This window comes from Podarcis tiliguerta (genome assembly GCF_965153285.1).
Source record: "Podarcis tiliguerta genome assembly, chromosome: 9".
Lineage (NCBI taxonomy): Eukaryota > Metazoa > Chordata > Lepidosauria > Squamata > Lacertidae > Podarcis > Podarcis tiliguerta.
The window spans coordinates 7,352,692-7,379,652 of NC_139542.1; the positions used below are offsets into that span (position 1 = coordinate 7,352,692).

Here is a 26,961-nt window from a genome sequence, read left to right on the forward strand (position 1 = left end):
TGTACTTTGCAACTGCATGCCTGCAATCTCCAGGATGTAGATGCATTTTGTCAATTGAGGTTTCAAATAGCTGTAAGACAGGGCTTGCAGCTTAGCTGTGCATCTACTTCATTTTGCATTCTTCCACTAGAATTACTAGGTTATTTTTTGTTTGTTTGTTTTTTTGCCTTTTTCACAATTAGGCCAGATGCAGAGAAAGGATGGTGGAGACCTTCCCACCCCCAGTTAGTTTTTTTCATGTCTTTTTTTAAAAAGTCTATGGGGGGGGGAAACTTGAGTGGAGTTAAAAAATGTGTGTGTGTGTGTACACACACATACACATACATACCTTTGTTTCAATGGGAAATAGCTTTGTGTCAGCATCTTTATTTTTTTTAAATTAAATTTATATACCGCCCTTTATCTGCAGATCTCAGGTCCTTAAAGATACAAGATTAAAAACACCAAATGCATAATAAAAACAAGAACAACAACAAAGCAATAACCCCCGCCTCCCCACACCCCCTCCCGCAAACACATTTAAAAGAATATAGGGTGTTAGTCTGAAGGTTTGTGATAGTCCATCCACAACTGGAATCTAGCCGTTGACAGCTATTTATTTATTTATTTCTATATACCACCCTATACCCAGAGGTCTCAGGGTGGTTCACAGAAAAGATCACAATATATAAAATCAAAATAAGAACAATAACCCAATAGCACCCCCCAAAACAGAGCCACATTTTAAAAGGGTATAGGATGTCAACCAAAGGCCTGGTTAAAAAGGAACGCTTTTGCCTGGCACCTAAAGGTGTATAATGAAGGCGCCAGGTGAACTTCCCTGGGGAGAGCATTCCACAGATGGGGAGCCACTGTAGAGAAGGCCCTGTTCTTGTATTGCCAGCCTCCGGACCTCTCAAGGAGGAGACACACGAAGGAGGGCCTCAGAAGATGATCTCAGGGTCTGGGTAGGTTCCTATGCAAAGAGGTGGTCCTTGAGGTATTGCGGTCCTGAACAGTTTAAAGCTTTATAGGTCAAAACCAGCACTATCTACTGTGGTTATGTGGAACTCATACGTTGTCCTAGGTAAATAAATCTTAAGAGTGGGATAAAATGTGTCACGTAAATAAGGCATGCTGTTGGCCAGCCTGCTTAGCTTCAACACTCAACCGAAATGACTCCTACATGCATGACACTACCTTGACTCTCATTGTTCAGCCTGTCAATGAAAAAGGTGTGGAATGAATGAATGAATGAATGAATGAATGAATGAAAACTACCTCTCCCTCCTCTCTGTTGAATCTTCCTTTCCTCTATTGTCTTGGTTATTGCTGACATTTATATTGTATGCTCTTTGGGGGCAGGGATCTGGCAACATTATTATTGTTGCTGTTGTTAATATTCTTATTTCTGTCCTACAAGTTTGCCATTCTTTGCCAACAATGGAGAGGGAAAAACACCCTGAATTTTTATGAAAGCTCAAATATCCAGTTGAGTATTCGAACTGAACAAGCTTATGCAAAATAAGTAAATTGAAATGCATAATTTCCCCTGAGAACAGGATTTGGTTTTCTTTAAGGAGGATTTGCAGAGTTTTTTTTTTTCCTCCCGTTCATCTCTCCTGGTATGAACAGTGCTGATTATAATAATGAAGTCTAGGCCAGTGCTTAGGGAGGGAGTCATGGTGACCAGCACTGCTAGTTTGACTCCTAGCAAATTTCCTTTACACTAGCTATGAACCAGTGGATTGAGGCATCTGCCTTGTGGAGAGATCCACATTTGTCTCATATGACAGAAATCTGTCATATGCCATTCTTTTATTTAATTTTGGCTCTGCTAGCCCAGCTCCAAGCTTCTTAGCGAAATATTGAGCTTTAGGCTACCTGGACTTTAACCTTGTTCACCAAAGGATTCTCTGGGTGGCACTGGACCTGTCTCAGTCATCTTATTCCATCCCCACCTACCCTAGATGTTTCCGTAAATTAGGATTTTGTTTGTGATCCATCTTACAGCCTTGCTGCACAGACAGATCATACCGTTCTTTGAAAGGAGCCACGCAGCAAACATTCTGTCTTGTGTGTCTGTGTGCATGCAGAAAACCACATTCTGGAGGACGTCAACAAATGTGTGATAGCACTGCAAGAGGGAGATGTTGACACGCTGGACAGGACCGCGGGGGCAATCCGAGGCCGTGCAGCCAGGGTCATCCATATCATTAACGCCGAGATGGAAAACTACGAAGCTGGGGTTTACACAGAGAAGGTGCTAGAAGCGACAAAGCTGCTTTCCGAAACAGGTGAGTGCGGACATCAAATGGCTCTTTTCTTTTTGTTTCCATTTAAGGTCAATCAACAATCGGTTCAGTGACCTGTGGCAAAGCTTGCATAGTGCTGCTTCCGACCCAGTCACCGCCACTACATGTTGAAGCCCATTTGATAGGTCTGAACCATGGGCAATCGGGCCTGGTGCCAGTGTTCAACCAAGCTGGGCACTCACTATGACTCCAGGGGCTCAGAAAGGCCCATTACCAGCCAAACCTGGCTGTGCAAAGTTTCCTCACCAGGCCCCAGATGGCTGTTTGGGCAGTGGGTAGGTGCTGCTGCTGCTGCTGCTGCTTTTGAAGGGGAGCCAAGCTCAGCACCCATCGCCTTAATTTACCCAGAATGCAATGCCTTAGGGGCCTTTAGATTTATGAAGTTTATAAAATTGTAGAGCTTTTAGGTCAGGACAATACATTTTGGGTAAATTAAGCTGGCGAGCAGTCACCGTTGATGAAAGTCCATCTTAGCTCGTATTAAAAAGCTTTACCCCCTGCCTACTCACCTTGAAGATGTTTCTCTAGGGACCCTGTATGGTGGACAGTGAGTGGTATTGCTGTCATTGCTGTGGCGGCAGGAGCAGAAAAAAAGAATTGTGTGGGGTAGGTTTGTGTATTGTGGGGCTGGGCACCATCAGCATCAATAAGCCCCCGGAAGTCTGGTACTAATCCTGTGTGCTATGTTCTCCATGGGTTTGGTATCTTGTTATGGAAACGGTTTGGAGAAGGTTAATGCCACCCTTACTGATGAAGCCGTACCTTTCTTCCTTGAATGCAGCCTTAAAGCACTCTCTTTATCTACAATTCATGTTTCTTTCAGAGCAGCACGTGTGAAATCATGAAATCAATATTTAGTGGATTCTTGGTTGAGTTGTGAGTTGCTGCTCTCAGGAAACAACAGTTTCATGCACCTCATACATTTAGAGCCTATGTCTCCACTGGTGGAGGAAGGGATGGGGTGCCATCACGGCTGCCCCCCCCCCCCGTGCTGGGCGCACACCCCCGCAGGCAGCGCACCACGCCCCCAGGAGAAGCGCCACGCCACTGCGGGCAGCACGGCACAACACCAGGACGTGTTCCACGCCCCTGCAGGGCAGCACACCATGCCCCCAGGACACGTGCCAGCCACGCCCACACCTGATTTCCGCCACTGTATGCCACCCCCCCAATACCCATGGAACTGTAGTTTATCTCCCACAGAGCAACAGTACCAAGTACCCTTAACAAACTCTGGCTCCCCTGGTTTTCTGAGGGAAGCTGTGTGTTTTATATAGTTGAAAACCACGGCTGTAAGATATCCTGATTGCACCTCTTTAATTAGCTGGTGCAACTATGGGGAGCAGAGAACTATCCAACATAGTGCCTTCCCGGGGTTCTGGAAAACAACTCACAGCACCCCTGACCAGTTCCAGAGTTACTTATAAGCTAAACAAGCTAGAGTTTAGGGCCCCACTCTCTTGGGGGCCCCCCAAAAAAATAAAGGAAAAAATCCTGGGTGTACATTTCCAAAATATAAGATAAAAAAAACCCTACAGATAGCAACAGTGTTTTGTGTTGTGTAGGCTCGCTGGCTTGCTCATTTCTATATATAGGATGCCTACATTCTGTATGGACTAGTTGTAACAATTACTTTGATAAAATACATACTTCGTTATGTGCAAATGGCTTTAGATACCTATTAGGTCCTTGACCATATTACCATATAACATTTATTGAACACAAAAAACAGTGACAATTTCTTGTTGACAAAGGACAGCTGGACGTATAAAGGGCCCCATTACCTTCAGTAGCTTAGGGCCTTATCAAAACTAAATCTGGCCCTGCTCCTGACCATTGACCATGCTGGTTGGTATTGATGGGAGTTGTAGTCCAATAGCATCAGGAGGGCTTCATATTGTCCAGCTGTATCAATATCTATCTCATTCATGTCAGGGGAAGGAGGCAGTCCCATAAGCACACAGAGGTGTGAGCATGGAGTCTCCTTTTCCATTGGAGGGAGCAAGGAATCTTGCTTTTGCAGAAGATCTGCATATGCACCAAGATATTCATAAAGCTGTGGATTAGAACATTATAATTGCCTGTTAATAGCCACTTAGCCCATACAATGAAACCAGCTAGAGGTGCGGACTGGTTTAAATTTATTTATTTATTTAAGAAAACACCACGCAAACTGATGAAATGTACAGCAGGTGTAGGTCTAAAGTTCTCCAATGCAAATCCATTTGGTGATCACCAGCTAAGTATTTTCTCCATTTCCATTAGACCCTTCATTAATAAAAGGTGAGTGTTTGCTTAAAAAAAAAAAAATCATTTTGTATTCTGGCATGCTCAGTGTTCGGTAAAAAAAAAAAAGACATCTATAATTGCTAAAATTTCAGGTCCAGCATTATGCAAAATTTTGCCTATTTGCTTTTCATAAAACTAATTCACAATGATAAAAACACAATAAACCAAATCTGCAGCAGACACATTAAATGGTTCCATGGCATATTTAATGTGCTCTTTAATAAAGCGTGAATTATAATAAAGTACTAACAGCCCTGTAGTAAATGCGTATTTGGCCAAGCCCCCCTTTCAGGGTTTTTATGCAAAAAGAAAAAGGAAAAAGTTTAAAAGATCTAATTGCTGTGCTGTGCTGACATAGAGTGCCTAATTGCAGATGCCTGGTTTCCCCCCCAAAAGTGCACGCTGTATTACATTGTTCATTTGCAAGACGACACAAGAGGGCTCTTTCCAGTATACTTCGAGAAGTTCTTTTCATACAATTGCATCAAGATCCCTTTGGCATGATAATTTCCCCTGCGTGCGGAAGCGGGTGTGCACAGAATGAATCCTGATGGAGCCACATACATGGTTGTTATCAGTGATGTTCTCGTTGTTTTGTAGTGTAGGTGGGACGAGGGAAGAGGCCAAAGGAGTGGAAGCTTCCTAGAACTTTGGCCAAATCTGCATACTCTAGATTCTGGGAATGATTTTAGCAGATCTCCTGTTTAAACTGGAATTTGGGAGCAGGGGAATGCAAAGCAGAGGAACCATAAAGAGGGGAATTATCTCATTCCCAGTACAGAGGAGAGCAAGGAGCACAGTGACAGAGAATCCACAGTGAAGGTAGAAGGTTCCAAAGTCAATCCCTTGCATCTCCATGTAGGACAGGCCATTCTACAATGCTGGAGACCTGCTGCCAGTCAGTGTAGCCAATACTGAGCTTAATGGAGCAATGGTTTGACCCAGTGGAAGGCAGATTCCTAGGCTCCGTACTAAATCAGTTGAAGTGAGTCTATTTGTATCTATATCGCCTATATCTATATCATCTAAATCCATACCTATATCTATTTCAACACCTCCTGTATCGAGAAGCTTTAAACATTTGACTTTTGATGATGTTTTTATATTTTGTTGGGAGCTGCCCAGAGTGGCTGGGGAAACCCATCCAGAGTATTAATAATAAAATTATTACTATTATTATTATTATTATTATTATTATTATTATTATTATTTTCCCCTGCCCTCCCTTCTCTCTTTGCAACACTACAGCTGTGTCTGAGCCTTTCGCAATTTGTAACCTCTCTATTTGTTCCATAATTACTTTCTTCTCTGGCCTAGCTCTCATGAACAGCATATTAGGAGGCAAAAATGGTTATAGGTGCACTCTGTTAGGTGGGAGCTCCTATGCTGGATTTCATTGTTAATTGTCTTCCTGTGGATGAGCACTCAACTGTGTGAATCCCCACTTGCAACCTGAAATGGTACAGTCTGGAAGCAAATTCACTTCCTCATCCGCTGTCCGTGAGGATGATCCCAGGTCTCTCTCGCTGCACCACTGTCTCACAAGTACCCACTCCTTATTCACTCTGTGTTTCCTTTCCTTTATTTGTAAGCCTCCCCTCCCTGGTCTCTGTACTCCATTACTGAGCATTATGAGCAATTGACTATTCATTTCCTACAGTCTTCCATTATGGGACTCCTAAGAACATAGGAAGAGCCTGCTAATTCAGGCCAATGACCCATCATGTCCCACATCCTTTTCTCACAGTGGCCAACCAGGTCCCTGAGGAGAACCTGTGGGCAAGATTCGAGCACAAGAGTACTCCCCCCTCCTGTAGTTTCCAGCAACTGGTATTCAGAAGCATTGCTGCCTCCAACCATGGAGGCAGAGCTTAGCCATTGTGGCTAGTAGCCAGCAAGAGCCTTCACAGCAGAGTGCATGGGGTTCCCAGGCAGTGCCCCATCCAGGCATTGACCGGATCCCAGAGCTGCTTAGTTTCAGCAAGGTTGGTACATCTGTCTCCATACCACATCCTTGAGACCACACCATTGAAGGACCCTGAGAGGTAAGACGGTCATCCAGCATGGCTGATTGGAAGGCTGGCTGCAAGGGGCTGGAAAACCAGGAAGGTATATGACTCTGCCTAATGGTAGGGCCAGCTGTCTTCTCCACCCCAGTTGCTCCTCGGCAAGCAAGCTATCCCTGTCAACCTTCCCGCTTTAATACGTAGTAAGACATGTCTGTAGTTAAATAACTCTGATATAACTCTAGCTTTCTATGAAGGAAATTTACCATAAATCAAATCACATTTCCGTAATTTGTGCATTCTTATCGCTAATATTCACGTTGCCATATATATATTCATGGTAAACTAATGACTCTTGATGCTGGGAGAATGCAGATAAATAAGTTGTTGCTGTTGCACAAGGCCAGATTCTGCTCTAGATGCTTAAACATCCTATTGTATTTGACCCGCATGTGGGTGAGACCATTTTGTACTCCATTTGCTTCCCCACTTTTTCTTTAATTGAACATTTATTCATTTTCAAATGAGGAGCTTTGGAAGATCTAGAGGGGAACAAATTTGAATGATAATAGAAAAGGGGAAACTGGGCACAGCCCTCTCTCATAATTATTATTTACACTTTCGCAGATCTCTTCAAGGAAAGCATCTGGATGTTGAGCTGGAAAAATCCACACAGCCTTGCAAAGTGCTATTTTTCCCCAGCTGTTTTTCTGGGGTTAGGCTAGGGTGTATTTTCTTCTCCTTCTCATTTGTGGAGGCATCCATGCTAAGGATATATATATAGGAAAATAAATTCCTACCGCAGGGCAGGATAGCCTGAGTTCAAAGAACTCCAGATTTAACTAAAACCCTGAAATGAGAGCTGGGCTACATGCTACCGGTACACTGATCACATCAAAAGCGGCCACAAGTAAACAGGCTGTCATTTCACAAGAGGAGATTGACAGCCAGTAAACTGGGGCCGATGGTCCCCTTTCCCTGCCCAGTGTTTATCTCGGCTTATCCCAGGTCTCCTTTAGCAACTAATTTCCCTGCTCCTCCCCTCCACCCCACCCCACCTAGGGACACTTAGCAGCTAAAGGAGAGATGAGATCACTGAAGATAACAGAATGGGCAAGAAGCCAAACAGTTCTGTGATCCCTGCCATCCTGGTATTGTCAGAATTTCCAGTAGCCTGAGTCTGGCTTACTCACCACCGTCATTTTATTATTTGTACCCGCTCATCTGACTGGGTTGCCCCAGCCCCTCTGGGGGGCTTCCAACATATACAAAAACAACTCCTGAACTGCCTCTCCTGATTCGAATGGAACAGAGAAGCAGATCTACCGTATTTTTCGCCCTATAGGACGCACTTCCCCCCCTCCAAAAATGAAGGGGAAATCTGTGTGCGTCCTATGGGGCCAAAGCAGGCTTTCGCTGAAGCTTGGCCACAAGCTCGGGGGACAGCGGGGAGGCGGAGCGCTGCCATCCTGCTGTTTCCCGACCTGCTTTGGATTCCCCGACCTGGTTTTTTTTTTGGGGGGGGGGAATAAAGGGGAAAAACATCCTTTATCCCCCCCCCCCAAAAAAAACTAGGTGTGTCCTATGGGCCGGTGCGTCCTATGGGACGAAAAATACAGTAGGTGTCATCAGCATGCAGACCCTCGTGCCAAACCCTGATGACCTCTCCTCACAATTTCATATAGTTGTTGAAGAGCATAGGGAACAAGAATGATCCTGCAGCACACCACACATGAGTTCCCACAGTTTTGAGCAGAAGTCCCCCATTGATGGGGGACGCGGGTGGTGCTGTGGGTTAAAGCCTCAGCGCCTAGGGCTTGCCGATCGCAAGGTCGGCGGTTCGAATCCCCGCGGCGGGGTGCGCTCCCGTTGTTCGGTCCCAGCGCCTGCCAACCTAGCAGTTCGAAAGCACTCTCGGGTGCAAGTAGATAAATAGGGACCGCTTACTAGCGGGAAGGTAAACGGCGTTTCCGTGTGCAGCTCTGGCTCGCCAGAGCAGCGATGTCACGCTGGCCACGTGACCCGGAAGTGTCTCCGGACAGCGCTGGCCCCCGGCCTCTTTGAGTGAGATGGGCGCACAACCCTAGAGTCTGTCAAGAGTGGCCCGTATGGGCAGGGGTACCTTTACCTTTACCTTACCCCCATTGCTACCCTCTGGAAACAACCTCGGAGGTAGAAGCAGAACCAGGGCATGGCAATGACTCCCATTCTTACCCTCAGTGCCACTCAGTGCCACGGTCAGTGATGCTGAATGCCACAGAGATGTCAAGGAGACTCAATGGAGCTGCAGTCCCTCCATCCCTTTCCTAACGAAAATAATCAACCAGGGCATCTAAGGATCATAAACTGGATTGAAATAGCACCAGGAGAGTTCTTATCTGAATTCGCAAAGATTGATTTCCCTAGTCAAGAGAGACATATCAAGGAAAAGCCAGGGGTACTCAAGACGTTCCAGACAAGTTTCAGACAAGTGACTTATGCTCAAGATTGCACCAGCAGGGTAGGGCCACAGGAATATGCTCCTGGCAGCAGTGGTGATGTCAGTTACCTGGAGGAGCAAAGTTGGGGCTTCACAAGAACACTAGTAGTAGCAATGGATTGACTCCACTAGTACATGTCCACCCCCTCCAGCCTCCCCACTGCCTTGTTCTTCTCCCTCCTTGTAAATGACAATGACTTTGCAGCTGAGAGGCTATTGCTGTAGCTGCTGCTTACCAGGAGAGCCATTCCTGACCGTATCAGCCAAAATCTCAAAAAAGATTAAAATTTATATATCACCAATTGTCAAAAGGCCACAGGGCAGTTAAAGTAACATAACTACATAACATGAGATCAACTCAATGCAAAAAAGCAATACGGTTATATAAAGCATAATACTTCCTTCTGAATAATAAGGGAGGGGGGAGCCAAAAGAGTGTCTCTCTTCTCGCCTCTCTGCTTGCTTGAAATGTCTGAAGCACCTCTGGGGTTCCCTTTATGGGGCAGGGGAGGGCCATACCATAGCTCCTCCCCTCAAGACGTCACCCCCTCTGATGAAGAAAGGGAAAGGGTTGTGTGACTGCTAGGCAGAAAAGGGGCTGCATAGGAATGGAACTGTAAGATGAAAAGGATGCAAATGTGTAACTGAATACTATTTAGGAGGCTTTTTTGTTTTTAAGATTAGGAAAACATCACTAGATTGGGGAGATGTGTAGTCGGAGGAAGAAAGCAGAGGTAAATAGAATCAAGACAGTTAAAACATGCCTCTTGAAAAGTGCATTTTCTTTTCATCTTCAAAATTTGTGGGTTCCCTCCCTCCCCATAATGTGTTTATATCCTTTCTGTGTTTAGTGGAATATTTGGGATTTCTCCCTCTCCGATCCCTGCCCAATAACATAATGGAAGCCACCGCATGTGTTCTTGGACTGTCTATAGCCTCAGCTGATCCCATCCCTGTTCCCCAGTGTCTCTGGCATCAACATTAGTGACTGTTCACATGCTGCAGATAAAACTTCCTTAAAGTGCTCTTGTCTCATTACAGTCCCCCTTTAAAAAAATAATGCACGGCACTTGATTACCGCTTTATGCCAGCCATGAAACCGCAAAGATGCATAAACTCAAATATTTGTGCATTTCAGTGAGACTAAATTGCATCCTCTTAATGAGACAGAATAGAACTCTTAAGATATTCTGACATCTCTTGAATTTCCCCTCCTGTAATTATACACAATGCCAGTTTTCTTTCAACCCCAGCTTAAATGATTAGAATTGCAGGCTACATGTTAGGTGGACCTGGCTTTGTGCTCTTAAATTTCCATTTATTCAGATGTATGCCACTCATATTAATAGTGAATGGTTCCGCCTGTCAATTTTTGTCATGGTCTGCTGGGCAATAAAGCAGCTAATTTGCTACTGTGTTCCCCCTTCCCCAAAAGTCAGCCACTTCTATTTAACATACAGCAACGTGTAGCATCACTGTTATAATTTCTATAGCTGTAAAACAGAGTTGATATATCTTGGACTTTACAAATCCTAAATGTGCTTCACTAGCCAACATTCAGAGAGGCTCGTGAAACTAAGGCCCTATGTCTTTATGCTACTGCTGTAGCGGAAGAGGAAGGGAAAACTGGGGAAAATTAGCCTCATAAGAGATAGCAATGAAGGTTGGGGTGAACCAGGCAACGTCTTCAACTTCCTGTATAACTCAGCTGAGAGGGAAAGTGCAAGGAATGATTCAAACCCCTTAAACTTTCCTTTCTTGTTGGGGCTGCCTGTGGGATGGAGTCTTAAGGATTCTGATCCAGTTGAATCAGGCTACAAATATGATCAGGCTAATGGATAGCTGGGCTCCAAGATCTCAACTGATTGGATGTGTCACAATCAAAAGGGGTGGAAAGGCCTTCAAAAAATCATCTGTGCAAATCGTCGATGCCCACCCCATCAGTTTTGCAACACATTGAACATGCGCTAACAAGCAAATGGAACATTTTTTGAGATGCAGCTGCAAAAAAAGGCTAATGCTGTTCTAGGCTGCATCAACAGAAGTCTAGTGTCCAGGTCAAGGGAAGTAATAGTCCCATTCTATTCTGCCTTGGTCAGACCACACATGGAATACCGTGTCCATTTCTGGGCCCCACAATTTAAGAAGGATGTTGACAAGCTGGAATGTGGGCAGAGGAGGGCAACCAAGATGATCAAGGGTCTGGAAACCAAGCCTGATGAGGAACGGTTGAGGGAAGTGAAGAGAAGCTGCAGCAGAGAGATCACACAGGGCTCTGCAAGCTCTTGTGAGAGATCTCTGTAACACTCATGTTTCCACTTCTCCTCGCTTCTCCAGTATTGGCAGTGGCAGTAGACAGGCAAATTAGTGGGATCTGGCACCTTAGGATCCCAGCAGGATCCCACTGCCAGAGGCAAGTGCCTCAGTTGGCCTAGTGCTAAGGCTGGCTCTGCTTATCTTTTTTTTTTTCATATGTGATTTATTAATTTGATGAATTCCAACCTAAAAAATCACCCAGCCTAGCAACTTCCTACGTCATTTAATGCCTCATTGTGGAAGACCATTGTGTTAGTGAATGTAGTTATTCAATAGGCCCCTAGTGCAATCCAAAGACACACGTAGCTGAGAGACTTAATTCTGTGCAAGGTGGAATGACAATGGCAAAATCCCCATTCAAAATGGCGTTGATTATCTTAAGAGAGGGATAAATCAGCATGCATTCTGAAAGGTTAAATCATGCTTCTCTTAACAGCCAGAATTGTTGTAATGAAAGTGTGCTTTGCAAAGGAAGAAGAAAAAAATAACAGTACAGTGCCATACAAAGTAGGAATGTGTGGGCATAATTGAATATGTTTCAAAAGATTTTCCACATAGTCTGTCACGAGTTTATTTTTGGAAAACCTCTGATGAAAGGTAAAATATATAAATACAAAAACACCTTTGATGGATTAAGTCCTGGTTAAAGAGATAGGGAACCAAATATAAATCAAGCAGGAGAGGATTTATCCTGCAAGAGCCTAGAGATTGGTAATACGGCTAGCATTGTGTGCAGCAATTAATTAACAGGCACAGAGCAAAGAAGACGAATTCATCAAAAGACAATACATCCTGGGATACAATTAACAGAAATGGCTTTTAGAATGGTTGCAATACAAGGTCAAAGAGCAGTTACTCGCCTACCCTGTTTTAATAGCAGTGCTTTGTATCTGCTTTGTCTCATATGCCAGCTTCAGCCATATCCAGATAATCACCAGTTGGCCAATGTATTATTATTATTATAAATTTTTTATTGGTTTTACATATATTCACATTACGTAACATCATATCCTCTTATTTTATCTCTTTGGCTCAACTGAGCCTAACGGCTTCCCTCCCTCCCGTCTAATGGTTTACAAAATTAAACTTTGCATCTTTACATTTCGCTTCGTTTCCTATCCTGGTTATATCATTACCTAAAATATTATATTACTCAACCCGAATAGGTAGCAATTTCACCTTACAAATCTTCAGATAACCCTGCTAATTATGTTAATTGCTTTCAGTTGTCTTTCAAATATAATATAAATTTGTTCCAGTCCTTTTGGAATGCTTGGTCTCGCTGGTTCTGGATTCTTCCTGTCAGTTTCGCCAGTTCTGCAAAGTCCAACAGCTTCACCTGCCACTCTTCTTTTGTTGGTAACCCCTGTTGTTTCCATCTTTGGGCTACCAAAATTCCTGCCGCAGTTGTTGCGTATAAGAACAATTTTTTATCTAGTCTCGGTATCTCTCTACCCACTATCCCCAGTAAAAAAGCTGCTGGTGTTTTTTTTAACAAAAGTGTTTTTAAACATTTTCTTTAGCTCATTATGTATCATTTCCCAGAAAGCTTTCCTCAGCATGGGTCCTTCGTTTCTTTGTTAACGGCATATTGTATGACATTTTACTCATCATTATCTATAATCTTTGTAGCATATGGCATTGCAGAAGTTAATCAAAGCGTGTCAGAGATTTTGTATGGGAACAGTGTTCTTTTAAATATAATATGTATATATCCCATTCTTTGTTAAACTTTTGGTTTGTCTGGTTCCTAATTTTTCCTGTCAATTTTACATGGTCAAATAATTTCACCTTGCCATTCCATTTTAGTTGGTATTTTATCTCCCTTCCACCATTTGGCTATCAGCATTCTCGCGGCAGTTGGCCAATGTAGTCCATGCAGCGCTAACCTCGAGACCAGTTGCTGCAGTGCACTTTATGTGGTCCTGCCTTTGAGCCTGGTCCAAAAGTGCCAGCTGTTTCAGGATGCAGGGGCTAGACTGCTGATGGGAGCAGACAGAAAACAGCATATGACAGCATTGTCTTCACTGGCCGCCCATGCAGCATACCTTAAGGGCAGCCGGACTCCTTGTATCCCAGATTAAGCATCATGAGTTGCCTCATGTTTCCGAGGCCCAAATCCCTTCAGTTAGAAGTTGAGCATTTTTTGTCTCTGGCCCCACCCTGTGGAACCCTCTTCCAGCAGAAATTCAGTAGACATTCTCACTTTTGACTTTTAGGCATCTCTTGAAGACCCTTTTACTGTGGCAGGCCTTTTCCACTGCTTATTTTTGATTAGCCATTCAAGTTTATCTGCATTTTTTTGGACTATATAATAGGATTTTCAGATTGCTGTCATGCTGCAGTTGGCTTATCACTATGTAAAGAAACGCTGCATGCATTTACAACTTAAATTATAATATTTATTTATTTATAGAGATTTATCTATCAGAGTATTTAGAAAGCACCAGTTCATATCATATCTCTATCATCTATCTATCTATCTATCTATCTATCTATCTATCATCCATCATCTATCATCTATCATATAATAAAATCATTAAAACACCATAAAATCATAAAATACAAATGACACACATCAAATCAAATTAATTCTCTAAAACAACAAAGATATTTTCAGCAGGCGACATATCAGAATTTGTAGGTGCCTGTCTGATTTCAGTAGAAACAGTGTCCCATATTACTGGTGCCACCATGCTAAAAGCTTTGGTGCATTATTTTATTTATAAGAATATGTATAAATAATATAGTTAAAAATGAACAGTTTTTCAGCTCAAAATAAAGCACATAAAACAGAGACGGGGGAGGGGGAGATATAATGAGGGAGAGGAAAAGGGCACAGGAAAGTTAGATCTCTCAGGCTCATTCCTGCAGGATCAGGCCAGATGTACATTTTGCAGAGTCAGGATTAAGAGTGAAGAGCCAGTGACAAAGTGTGAGCAGGAAAAAGACTTGCTGTTAAGGCTTATGCTCCAGTGTAAGAGCCGTCAGGTCTGACAAGCTGTATCTAGTGCAAGACGAAAACTTGGTCTGTGGCCAAAGTGCTTGCTCTGTCAGCCAGTGAGTCAAGGAAGAAGCATGGATACTGGCACAATACATGAACCACATCAGATCTGGAGGTGGGGACTGTCTTACAAGGTGTTTCTGTTGACAAATCACTCCGTTTCTGCCCTTGTCCCTATACAGTGCTACCTTGGTTCTCAGACAACTCGGAACCCAAACACTACAAACCCAGAAGTAAGTGTTTCGGTTTGCAAACTCTTTTCGGAAGCCGAGCATGCTCCATTTTGAGTGTTACGCTTCCGATTTGAGTATTACACTGAGGTCTGTCTGTTTTTGCTATTTATTTTGCATTTTTGTCTTTGCGACTCTCGTTTTTTGTTTTTGTGACTGTGTGGAAGAACCCAGTTCAGCTACTGATTGATTGATTGTGTGACTGCAGTACATTGTTTATTGCTTTCATTTTATGGATCAGTGGTCTTGTTAGATAGTAAAATTCATGTTAAATTGCTGTTTTAGGGATTTTTTAAAAAATCCATTTTGCATGACTTTTTATGGGAAAGTGCACCTTGGTTTTGGAATGCTTTGGTTTTGGAACGGACTTCCAGAATGGATTAAGTTTGAGAACCAAGGTACCTCTGTACAGTATAACTCAGGGATGGGGAACGTCAGACTTCTGGCTCAAATGTGGCCCTCCGAGCTTCTCCATTCAGCCTTGGCACTCTCCCCATACCATACCTCCTCCCTAGCTACACATCTCCCCAGGCCACACCCATTTCTGGCTCTGCTTTGCATCCTCTTTGAGTGCTTCTGCCTGGATGGAATGTGTCCTTGAACTTTGATAATGCTTCTCATTGGCCATAATGGAGGAAAACATATGCACGTGTTTGCAACTGGCAACAAAAATAATATTTGGGTTTGTTGCTCTGCCCCCATCTGTCTCTGGCCCTACTGACCATGGAGGGTTATCCAGAATGGAATGTGGCCTTTGTGGAACCTCAAAATTATTATTATTATTATTATTATTACCCCACTCATCTGGCTTGGTTTCCCTATCCCTGGTGCTACATTTTTCCACCGTTTTGAAAACTCATGCAAATTATTATCAAAATGGCGAGCACCTTTTACATGGCATAATTGTTTTTTTGTGAAGTGCACCCTCTTCCCTGTTTCAGATCAGCCCTAATGCGGTTGATAATTCCATAGCTAATAAAATATAAACTGGGAACAAAAATTTGCTCTGAGATCCCTTATGAGCTTCATTGTGGATCAGCGATTTGAACCTGGACCTTGCAGTGTGAGGCTTAGCAGGAGTTTCCAGCATGGTTTGGCTTTAGGATGCTTTCAGGACTTATTTTGAAGTGAGATTTGATATTTGCAAAGATTGCTTTTTGAAATAATCCTGCGGGCACATGTCCTTGGAGGAAATATGAACTTGTAGGCTTGTATGTAAGTTTTCTGGTGATATTCTCATGAGCTGGAGAGTGGAGGAGTAAGGATTATAAGTGGAGTGGATGGGGAAGAGATTCTGAACAAGGAGAGGTGTAACAAACTGAGGCTATTTATTCTGGGAAAAGGCGAATAAGAAGAAAACCCGGGAGAGGCACACAGGGGCACAACATGTGTGAACATTTGCATATGCCTTTGTTATTGTTCAGATTCTCCCTGAAAACTCTGAAGGTCTAAACTGGCTCTTCAAAACAAGGAGCAAACAAGGAATTTGTCTCCAGATGCTTCAGCACTAAGTTTGAAAAGTGCACTGAAAGTTGATGACATTCACAACGCATCTCTCAATCACTGCCTTTTAAGTGTGTGTGTAATTTATATACTACACACACACACAAAATCTTTTTACAGAAGCATGCAAACACAGAGAAACAATTTGCCGTGCAGATCGGTGATACTCCATTTTGAAGGCCAAGCTAGGAATGTAAAGTTCTTGGATGCCACACAGAAGTATATCAGTTTGCCCATCTCCTACTAAGGCATTTCCACAGGAGTTCAAGCAGATGATTCAAAATGTACCTGGTTTAGAGCAGTGGCGTAGCGTGGGTTGTCAGCACCCGGGGCAAGGCAAGTAATTTGCGCCCCCTAACCCGTGGATTTGCGCCCCCTAACCTGTGGATTTGCGCCCCCTAACCCTAACCCCCAGATGTTGTGCCCGGTGCTGCCGCCCCCCCCCCTGCACCCCCCACGCTACGCCACAGGTTTAGAGTATGACAGGACTTGTATACAGTCCAACAAAATCTGGAGAGCACTAGGTTATCCATCCCAGTTCTAGGCATTCTTAATCTAAACCCTGCATATTGTCAAACTAGTCAAAAGTGCACTCTCGATTCTTCCTTTGCATCCCCAACTTGAATTCAAGTAAGGGATCTTTTCCCTTTGCAACCACGATGCAAAGGACAAAATGTTCCTTTGCAGCCATGGCTTGAATTCAATCTGAACTGCAAAGGAAGGATTCGGTGTGCATTTAAGAATGTTCTCCTAACCCTTTCCTTTGAGGCTGGCTCACTTAGAATCATAGAATCATAGAATCATAGAGTTGGAAGAGACCACAAGGGTCATCGAGTCCAACCCCCTGCCAAGCAGGAAACACCATCAGAGCACTCCTGACATATGGTTGTCAAGCCTCTGCTTAAAGACCTCCAAAGAAGGAGACTCCACCACACTCCTTGGCAGCAAATTCCACTGTCGAACAGCTCTTACTGTCAGGAAGTTCTTCCTAATGTTTAGGTGGAATCTTCTTTCTTGTAGTTTGGATCCATTGCTCCGTGTCCGCTTCTCTGGAGCAGCAGAAAACAACCTTTCTCCCTCCTCTATGTGACATCCTTTTATATATTTGAACATGGCTATCATATCACCCCTTAACCTCCTCTTCTCCAGGCTAAACATGCCCAGCTCCCTTAGCCGATCCTCATAAGGCATTGTTTCCAGGCCTTTGACCATTTTGGTTGCCCTCCTCTGTACACGTTCCAGTTTGTCAGTGTCCTTCTTGAACTGTGGTGCCCAGAACTGGACACAGTACTCCAGGTGAGGTCTGACCAGAGCAGAATACAGTGGCACTATAACTTCCCTTGATCTAGATGCTATACTCCTATTGATGCAGCCCAGAATTGCATTGGCTTTTTTAGCTGCCGCGTCACACTGTTGGCTCATGTTAAGTTTGTGGTCAACCAAGACTCCTAGATCCTTTTCACATGTACTGCTCTCAAGCCAGGTGTCACCCATCTTGTATTTGTGCCTCTCATTTTTTTTGCCCAAGTGCAATACTTTACATTTCTCCCTGTTAAAATTCATCTTGTTTGTTTTGGCCCAGTTCTCTAATCTGTCAAGGTCGTTTTGAAGTGTGATCCTGTCTTCTGGGGTGTTAGCCACCCCTCCCAGTTTGGTGTCATCTGCAAATTTGATCAGGATGCCCTTGAGTCCATCATCCAAGTCGTTGATAAAGATGTTGAATAAGACCGGGCCCTGATGTCAGGTGATTGACAGATGAGCAGCCCCAACCTCACTGCTGCTACACCCATCCCCCCATCACCGCCCCAGCATGCCTCCCTCTAGTGGCTGCTAACTATCCTGGATGAATTTCTATAATCCTCTTTCAAAGCCATCTAGGATAATGAACAGCACCATGTCCTACAGCAGTAAATTCTGCAATTCACAGTTAATTGCAGTTAATTATGCCCTGTGCGCAGAAGTGTTTTATTTTCTTTATCCTGAATCAATTGACGGTGAATGTTTCTAGGTGATCCTCAGTTAATTGACAAGAGAGGCAGAAAAAATGAAACATAAACATAGTATCTGGTCCAACGTACCTGTTGGAGGATTACAGAAACCGCTGGAATTTCTGGCAAAGCACTGTTGCCCAAATCTAACCAGGACGTATCTACCAAATCACTAATGTGAAAACTGCTGAAATAGCTAACTCTCTCTCATGGGACTGTATTTATAGTGAAATTTGTTGAATCCCAGAAGGACTTGTATATCAATTTCCAATTGGCAACCTTTGGAATATTTGTGATATATATGTGGATGTTGAATACATACTAGATTAATTGCCAGTGCCAAATCGTGTAATACTGTTATGTCACTACTGTTAAAAGCATGCTTTCTTTTAATTATGCCCATAACAATCAGGCTCAAAATGTTGGAAATTAGCCACACAAAGCCTTTTATATCAGATTTAAATGTAATAAAACTTGCATGAAATATTTAAAATCCTCTGGCATGGAATTTACCGTCCTCATAGAATGAGACTTTGCCAAACACTCCAAGCTAAATAAAATGTTGTGTTTAATTCTTCATTTTTCCCATTATAATTCAGAAACGAAGTCATCCCGCCCCCATAAAAGAACTCTGTGGTCTTGATAACCAGTTGGGTCATTTTCAGTTTCAAATAATTACATTTCCATGTAGGCAGTGTTGTGTTGCCAGAGATGATTTTTTTCCTCTTTGGAAAGTGCCAGTATGAGCAGAAAAAAATTCATTCTGAATTGATACAAATAGCTCTGAAATCTGTTGTTGCTTGTATGCTAGTTTCCCTTCAACATGATTTGTATTGTCTTGGATTTGGGTTTTTCCATTTACCTTTGGGTGTTTCTTTGGATCATATCTATATTATTGCCATTAATAATTATATTTATCAATTGCCTCATGCTGTAACAAGCCTCTGGATGATGTACAATGACATAAAAAGCAAAAGCTAACAATTTAAAAACACAGCAAAATACAAACTGTTCAGAATAAAACTAACCAACAGCAACAAATGGTCTGCCACCTTGGCTGCCTTTGCAGAAAGGACAAGTAGAATGATTAATTCAATCATCACAGTCATATAAAATCCATGGTTGAATCCGACTAAGGCCTGCTACAGTCCATAGAAGATTGCAATGGGTCTCCTTTGAGTAGAGCTTAAGACAAATGCAACTCTAAAAACTCCACTGTGAAGGCTCAAACTCACCCAGCTGGTGAAAAAGACTAAAATTAGACAGTATTAAAATATCATTAAAGTGTTCTAAGAGGTGTTAAAAAGCCTGGCAGAAAAAGGAGGTTTTTCTTTTGGCACCCAAAAAACACTGTGGTAGGCGAGCCTCTTTTTAGGGTCCTCATTCCACTGGCTGGTAGTTAAGAGGGGGCATGAGATAAATAGCAATATGATGGAGCACTTTCCTCGGGCTTGTAGCCCATAATAGTCCTACTCAGAGTGGACCCATTATAAGGACTGACTGTTGGTGACTGGTTTCAATGAGTCTTCTCTGCACTTAGTTGGCTACAACCCCATATCTTTTATGGTCACTTTTAATTTGTGGTGTAAAAAGTTCCAAATTATGTATATTGTCTCTTTTAAACATTGTGTACTTAAATGTCAGATCAATTTATGCATATGCATATATATATATATATATATATATATATATATATGGTGCCAAACAGAATAAATTGGCCACATCACTGTGATTACCTGTGAGCTCCTGTTGTTTGGTCCCTGCTCCTGCCCACCTAGCAGTTCAAAAGCACATCAGGTGCAAGCAGAGAAATAGGTACCACTCCGGTGAGAAGGTAAACTGCTCTGGTTTGCCAGAAGCAGCTTAGTCATGCTCGCCACATGACCCGGAAGTGTCTGTGGACAAACGCCGGCTCCCTCGGCCTATAGAGCGAGGTGAGCACGCCAGAGTCGTCCGCGACTGGACCTAATGGTCAGGGGAACCTTTACCTTTTAAGGCTTGTAGGGTAGTGGCACCAGTGACTCAAGTCTCGGTCATTTTCCTATTTGTTTATTTTTCTTTAAATGAATTGGTAGAACACTCAGTCGCAAAGTACCCTTCTATATTATCATAAAACCAAATATACAATTTGTTCTGTGTTTTATGGCTTTAATAATTTCATTGTACACGGCCGTTGCATGTTGATGAAAGTGCCATTTGTAAATACTCAAATAAAGAAATGAAGGAGGGGAATATATTCAGATTAAACCCTTTTTGGAGGGGGAGGGCGGGTGTTTCAAATGCTGGTTTTCATGCCGTGCATTGTTTCAAGTTGTTGCACTGCATAGAACGTAGAAGCATTTAAAGTGCACATTTTCCCATGCATATTTCCAGGGTGCCAGCAGAGCTCTCACGCTGCATCAAGTAAATAATCCCTTTAAAATATTCAGTGCTTTAGTCTCTTATTGCTGTGCCTTGGGCTGCAATTTCCTTGGTCTTCTGCATATGGCCAAACTAGAAGGCCATAAAGCACATGGGGCCATAAAACATGTGGAACTTGCCCCTCCCCAACCAGTTTCTGCTCTGCTCTTTGATTTCCGTGAATCTTCAGTGCTTGGATCAAAGCTGATGTTAGACCAAAAGTGCCTGTTGTGGCTAGTTGCTGTGTCTGGAGAACAGAACGTTAATGGGGCCACGAGGGAAGAGAAATGATACGTGGTCCACAGTTACTATACATACTAAAATAAAACAAAAATGGAAGGGGGTATTACCCAGAATGTGAACTTACAAGATAGTTAGTTGCTTTGCTGTTTAGTGGTTGTACACCAGTCTGATACATGCATTGAAAAACAAAGTAGGGTAAGTCTAGAATGGCCCCACCCCACACTGAGAAAGGCAGTCCCCCACATTTGGGGGTGTAAAAAATGTGGGTGGGTGAGTTCAGGACCATAAGGTTGAAAACAGCACAACTCTCGCATTAAGCTGGAACTCCGGTTACATGTATTCCTTGATGTGCTTTCTGCAAATCTCTTGCCAAAGTTTTGTGCCAGTGTGAAGTGAATTGGACGACGTTGGGTGTTGGGGTGACCCTTTGATCCCTGGTTTTGAGGGTGTATTGCCCAGTTTGTGGAGCGCTGCAAAATGAGGGGTTTCCGCTGCAAAACTTTTGCCACAGTTTTGTGCCAGCTTGGATGGAACCAGACAATGTTGGGTTTGGGGGTCATATCCATGACCCCCATTTTGAGTGTAAATCGCTCCATTTGCAGAGTGCTACAAAATGTGGGGTTTTGCTACAAAACGGTTGCAAAACTTTGGCACTAGTTTCAAGGAGATCAGACAACGTTGGGTGTTAACTACGAACCCCGGGTTGAATGTTCAATTACTCTGTTTGTGGGGTGCTACAAAATGCGGGGGTTTTGCTACAAAATGATTACAAAACTTTGGCACCAGTTTCAAGGGGATTCCAGATACTGTATTGGGGTTTGTAGTTAATAAAGCTTATAGGCCCTATGGATTTAGGCTGTCGAGCAAAAGCATGTCATTTAAGCTAGGCAGCTGCTGTCCACCCCTTCTGCCCCATTAGCCAGTTTGGCCTCATCTCTCATCCCTCCATCTCTGTGTCACAGTGCAGGCCCCGTTCCCCCATGCTGCACTCAGCAAGCATTCCCCATTCTTCCTCCACCGCTTTAGTGCAGCAATTTAAAATCAACAAGAAAATTGGGAGGCATCTAAGGAAACAGGTGTGGATGCATAAGGAGCTTACAGATGAGCTGAGATTTAAGAAGGCTGTGTATAAGAGATGGAAGAAAGGGGAAATCACAAAGGGGGAGTAGACACAAGCAGTCAACATTTTAGGGGGTTGGGCTATATCAACATGGTCTGTGTGTGCGGTTTGGGAGTTGCACGGTCAAGGGAAAAACAATGCTCTCCAAGGTTGTAAAGACTGCGGAGAGAATAATTTGGTGCACTCTTCCCACCTTGGATCAAATCTATGCTTCCAGCTGACATAAGAAAGCTGCAGAGATATAGTGCAGGATAGTGCATACCCCAGAAATTATCTCTTTCAGCTTCAGCCTTCTGGAAGAAGGTAGAGGGTTATAAAGACTAGGACTAGCCGCCTGAGAGACAGTTTCTATCCAAATGCGATTTTGGTTTTAAATGCAGTGTAAGGAGTCTCTATGGGAGTATATTGTATTTTAAAAATGGGCTTTCAGAGTTTTTAGGGGGCTAACCAGGTTGGAATAGCTGGGATAGCAGGCGTGTTGGTTTTGAATGTCTTATGTAGTGGGGTTTTTTCTTCAAGGTAGTTGTTCTGTATGGGACAATGACAATAAAGATTATCGTATCATATTGTATCGTATCGCATCGTAGATGACCCTTGGGGTTTCTTCCACCTCTACATTTCCTTGATTCTGTTAAAACTGTGCCAGCTGCAGGTAAGTACAGGAATTTGTAAAAGTGTGCCAGTCTCTCCCCGCCTCTCTTTTAGGTAGCCCCTTTCCAAAATGGCAGGTGTCGACACGCTGAGCACACAGACTAAGAAGGCAGCGCTGGGAAAGATGTGCCCACTGAGGCATTATAAAGTATGTCAGCAGAGAGAGGAAGGCTGGCAAAATTAATTTCATTTTGGATAGATTAAGTCCTGTAGCAGGCTTTACTCCAGTGAGTCATGTTCGGAGCATAACATTTAATGTAAGAGCTGCTCCTGCCAAACTGTGCACAAAGCAAGTGTCTCGAATCATGCAAAGAGCTCAGTAATGTGAAAGGAGGGGGTTCAAAGTTGCTGCCACTTCGTTCTTCCAAACATAAAGGAACAGCACCCTGCCCCCAAACAACCGTATTGTCTTTTAAAGAATGCAAAGTGTGCTTTGGGGGTATTTTTTCACTCCAAAAAACAATAACTGAATGCACATTATCGTCACTTCTAAATATGTTAGCACCATAACCTGATCATTAAGATAATGCAACTTTTGAAAAGCATTTATTAAAGAGCATATCAAGGGAGGTGGAAGAGGTTCATTACGTAGGCCTCTCAGCTGCCAGCTTGGCCTGTAAAGTCTTTATACCAGCATCATTCTCATCATGGTTTTCAGGATTTTTTAAATCCCCTTTTATTGCATCCTGCACAACTTAAGTTTCCGGGGGGAAGGGGAAGTGGGCAAAAGAAGTTGGACAAATTAAGAAAGAGGAGAATGTAGAGGGAACCTGGGTGCATCTCGGAAAAAGAAGGGCCATGGTTTAGTGGTAGAGCATCTGCTTTGCATGCAGAAAGATTCAGGTTCAATCCCCAATGGAATCTCCAGACAGAGTTGGAAGAGAACCTGCCAGGAGCCCCAGAGAGTCTCTGCGCAGTCAGTGTAGACAACACTGGCCTGCATTGGTTCCCCCACACAGAATATACTAATGCTGGACATCAGCCCTGTGTGCAAACAAGTTCCTGTCCTTACGATCCCCATTTTCACAGGATTGTTCATTGCTATTAGCATTTCTGTGCAAGTCAGCAGAGAAGTCTTCTAAGATTTGTGTGTGTGTGTTTTCCAGCTATGAAAAAGCCAGAGCAAGGGTATATATTGCTGAAATAAATATTGAATGTGACCATTATGCATATATTCATAAACTATGTATGCACGTCCCAACCATTAATATTGGGAACTGCTCACGGATAACCATTAGCATCTTTCATGCTCTACACACTGCTGGGAATAAGAAACTGGTGGGTCTTCCATGTACTTCTCGTACATCAGGGTTCATTGTTGTAAGGAACAACCGTCGTCCTTGTTCATGGCGAGCTACGCTGTGGTTTGTTAGTTAAAATGACAGTGGGCAGAAGGTTTCTTGGCTCATTTTTTCACAAATTAAGACTTCTGTGTTCTGTAAGTTCAAATTGTCATTTTACAGACATGATATGGAGTAGCCAAGATGACTATTGTTCAGTTCAATAAAAACAGCCTCTGGCCTGCCTACCTCCAGTTTTCGCTTGGCATGGTTTGTGACGGTGTACAGTAAATTGCTTTTCTTTTTTTACATGGCATGGACGTTGACAAACAGAAAACTAGCAGAGGTAGCAATATTACTATTACGATTATCCACCACCACATTATGTACATTTTAATTTAACTTAATTTTAGATAATAAAATTATGAACTACTGGCTGTACTGATCCAATCTAAACTAAAACAGCCACCCCCACAACAGCCCCGTGAGGTAGTTTAGGCTGAGAGGTCACCCAGGGAACTTCAGGACCGAGTGGAGATTTGAACCTTGGTCTGCCAGGTCCTAGTCTGACACTCTAACCACTACACTTCACTGTCTCCCTGAGTCAAGCCCTTCTACTTACTTGGCATGTCTTTGTCATTTTAAGGTTCTCAAAACACTTTGCATACATTATGTCAACACACGTGACAATACTCTTGACAGGGATATCGGGATTAGCACCCCCATATTACAGATTGGAGTAGTGAGGCTGAGAGAACCGTCTCACTTGACATAGGAGTTGTAGCTGTTTGGGACCAATTTTTCTTTTCCTGACTTGAAGCCACGCCATCATAAGTTTGCAAGTTCTTTGTCATGTAGACTCTGTGTTGATAGAACAAGAGGTTGTTTCATTCCCCTCAGAGAACCGCACACCTCTCCCCTGTTGGTGTGAAACTCTTCGGCAAAGTTCCCTGTTTCCTGATTTCTGCGGCAGCCACTAATTCCGGGCCTGCTGGAAAGTATTGAAGCCCAAGGGCAAGGAAGGGAGGGAGTGCGGAATACATGAAAGGCAGCCTGTGTTCTCACAGCTTTTCTTTTGGTTTAATCTAGTTATGCCACGTTTTGCCGAACAAGTTGAAGTCGCCATTGAAGCCCTGAGTGCGAACGTCCCACAGCCGTTTGAAGAGAACGAGTTCATAGACGCCTCCCGCTTGGTTTATGATGGAGTTCGCGACATAAGGAAAGCTGTTCTGATGATAAGGGTACGTAAAGCGCCGGGGGAAATGAAGTGGCTTGGACCTAGAGGGGACATATCATGGCAGGCGGAAGGGATAGGAGAACAATTTGGCATTCGCATGGTGCTGTCATCCGCGAGGTTCGTTGGGCGCCAGAATAAACGTGGAGCAGAGACGGCAGATTAAGTTTGTGTGTGAAATCTCTCTCACTAAAGAAAGAAAGAAAAAGGTTTAATTCGTTTGATTCTGGCATTTGTGTTTCTTCTTCCATCACAGCTGTGTTTTGTCTTACAACAACCCTGTGAGGAAGATCGAGATGAGAGGGAATATCTTAAACCAGGAGCCTCATGATGAGATGCTCTCTTTTGTGGACTATTTGGCTCATCCAGACTTCCCTTTGCACTGTGCTTTCCAGACCTAGGTCTTTACTTTAAAGCTCAATGTCCAAGCATTGGGGTATTTTTTTGTCCCAGAGCTTTCCCTGGGAAAGCCTGTGTTTTATCACTGAATTGGAGCAAACAGTAATCCATGGTAAACCTAATTGCCATTTGCTCTGATTCAACGGTGAATGGCAGGTTTTCCCGGGGAAAACGACAGGACAAAAACAATAAGGCTTAGACATACAGCTTTAAAGTCCAGGCCTGTGCTGAGTTATGGGAGCTGGCAATGAAAGATTCTTCCTGGGTGAATGTAGCTGTAGTTGACAGCTTTCTGGGTTCTTTCGAACCATATTGTCTTAGAAATGATACTCACGGCCATGCAATTGTATTTTACCAGATTTGCTCAAACACATCAGGCCCATTCTAAATGTTGGTCGTGATTGCGACCCTCTTATTTACTCGTGGACAAAATTATACCAGAAAAGTAGATAAGAGGAGAGAGATTTAAGGGAGGTCTGGAAATGGTGAATCTACAATTTAGCCATGATCAGATTTATTATTTATTTGTTTGCTTGCTTGTTCATTTATATCCTGCCTTTCCCCCTGACTGGGACTCAAGGTGGCTTACACAAATTAAAACAACACAAATAAAATGCAAAAAGCTAAAAGCATATCATAGAATCAGAGGAGAGCCAGTCTAGTCTAAATACTGATCAGCATTTGAAAGCCAAACATGTGCAACACCCCCCCCCCCTTTTATGCACACACCCTTCTTTGGCGTAGAAATTGCACATTTCAGTATCTGGTTTTACTATAGTTCAATTGTGTAATGAAGATTAGAACCAATTGTGTCTGTTTGATGTACGTATGCAGCTCAGGGTATGAGATAGGTGTTCTTAATATCTAAATGAATAAATAAATTAACTTGCTGCTCCACTGAACCTCCACAGGGATGGTTTTCAGCGCCTATTCAAGTAAGGAAACTGTCATTTCAACGTTGACTAACCAGTTGATTTGATTTTATCAGGCATTCCTTTCCCCTCTCCTTAATAAACGATAAACAGCGTAATAAGTGAGGGAAGGGTTTTGCATGTGGCTTTCTAATGTTGGCCTTACCAGCTTGATAAAAATCCTGAACGCTCCTTCAAAGCCAAAGCAAGTTGTGTCATCTTAGAGCAGTAGTGGGGAACTGGTCCCAGTGGGTGGGATCCTTATCCCTGCAGGTCATATTTGAAGGTGGGTAGGGTTGCTGTCAATCCCCTGATGTCACAATGTCAGGAGCCCCATTTTCACCCTTCCGGTGCTTTGAGACCCCGACTATGAGCTCAGAGCAGGGGGAGACAACCTGCTGCTCTCCAGATGTTGTCAGACTTAACAACTCCCATCATTCCTGACCACTGGCCAGGCTGCCTGGGGCTTATGGGAGTTACAGTCCAACAACCTCTGGATGGCCCCATGTTGACTATCCCTCACAGGTAATATGGTTGTGTGTGCCTCTTATACTTCTAAATCCCATGGTCCAATGTTTCAGAGAATGGGGCATACACAATCTGAAGTCACTAAA

At 43.3% G+C, this 26,961-nt stretch overlaps 1 protein-coding gene across 6 annotated transcripts in view; it reads left to right on the forward strand.

The window, feature by feature from the left end:
- CTNNA2 (catenin alpha 2) overlaps positions 1-26,961 on the forward strand; it is a 516,699-nt gene that overhangs the window by 425,733 nt on the left and 64,005 nt on the right. For all 6 annotated transcript variants that reach the window (XM_083398285.1, XM_083398284.1, XM_083398286.1 and 3 more), the window contains 2 exons: positions 2,076-2,276; positions 24,893-25,044. In XM_083398285.1, coding sequence (XP_083254411.1) covers positions 2,076-2,276; positions 24,893-25,044 — 353 coding nt within the window. The remainder of the gene's footprint in view (positions 1-2,075; positions 2,277-24,892; positions 25,045-26,961) is intronic.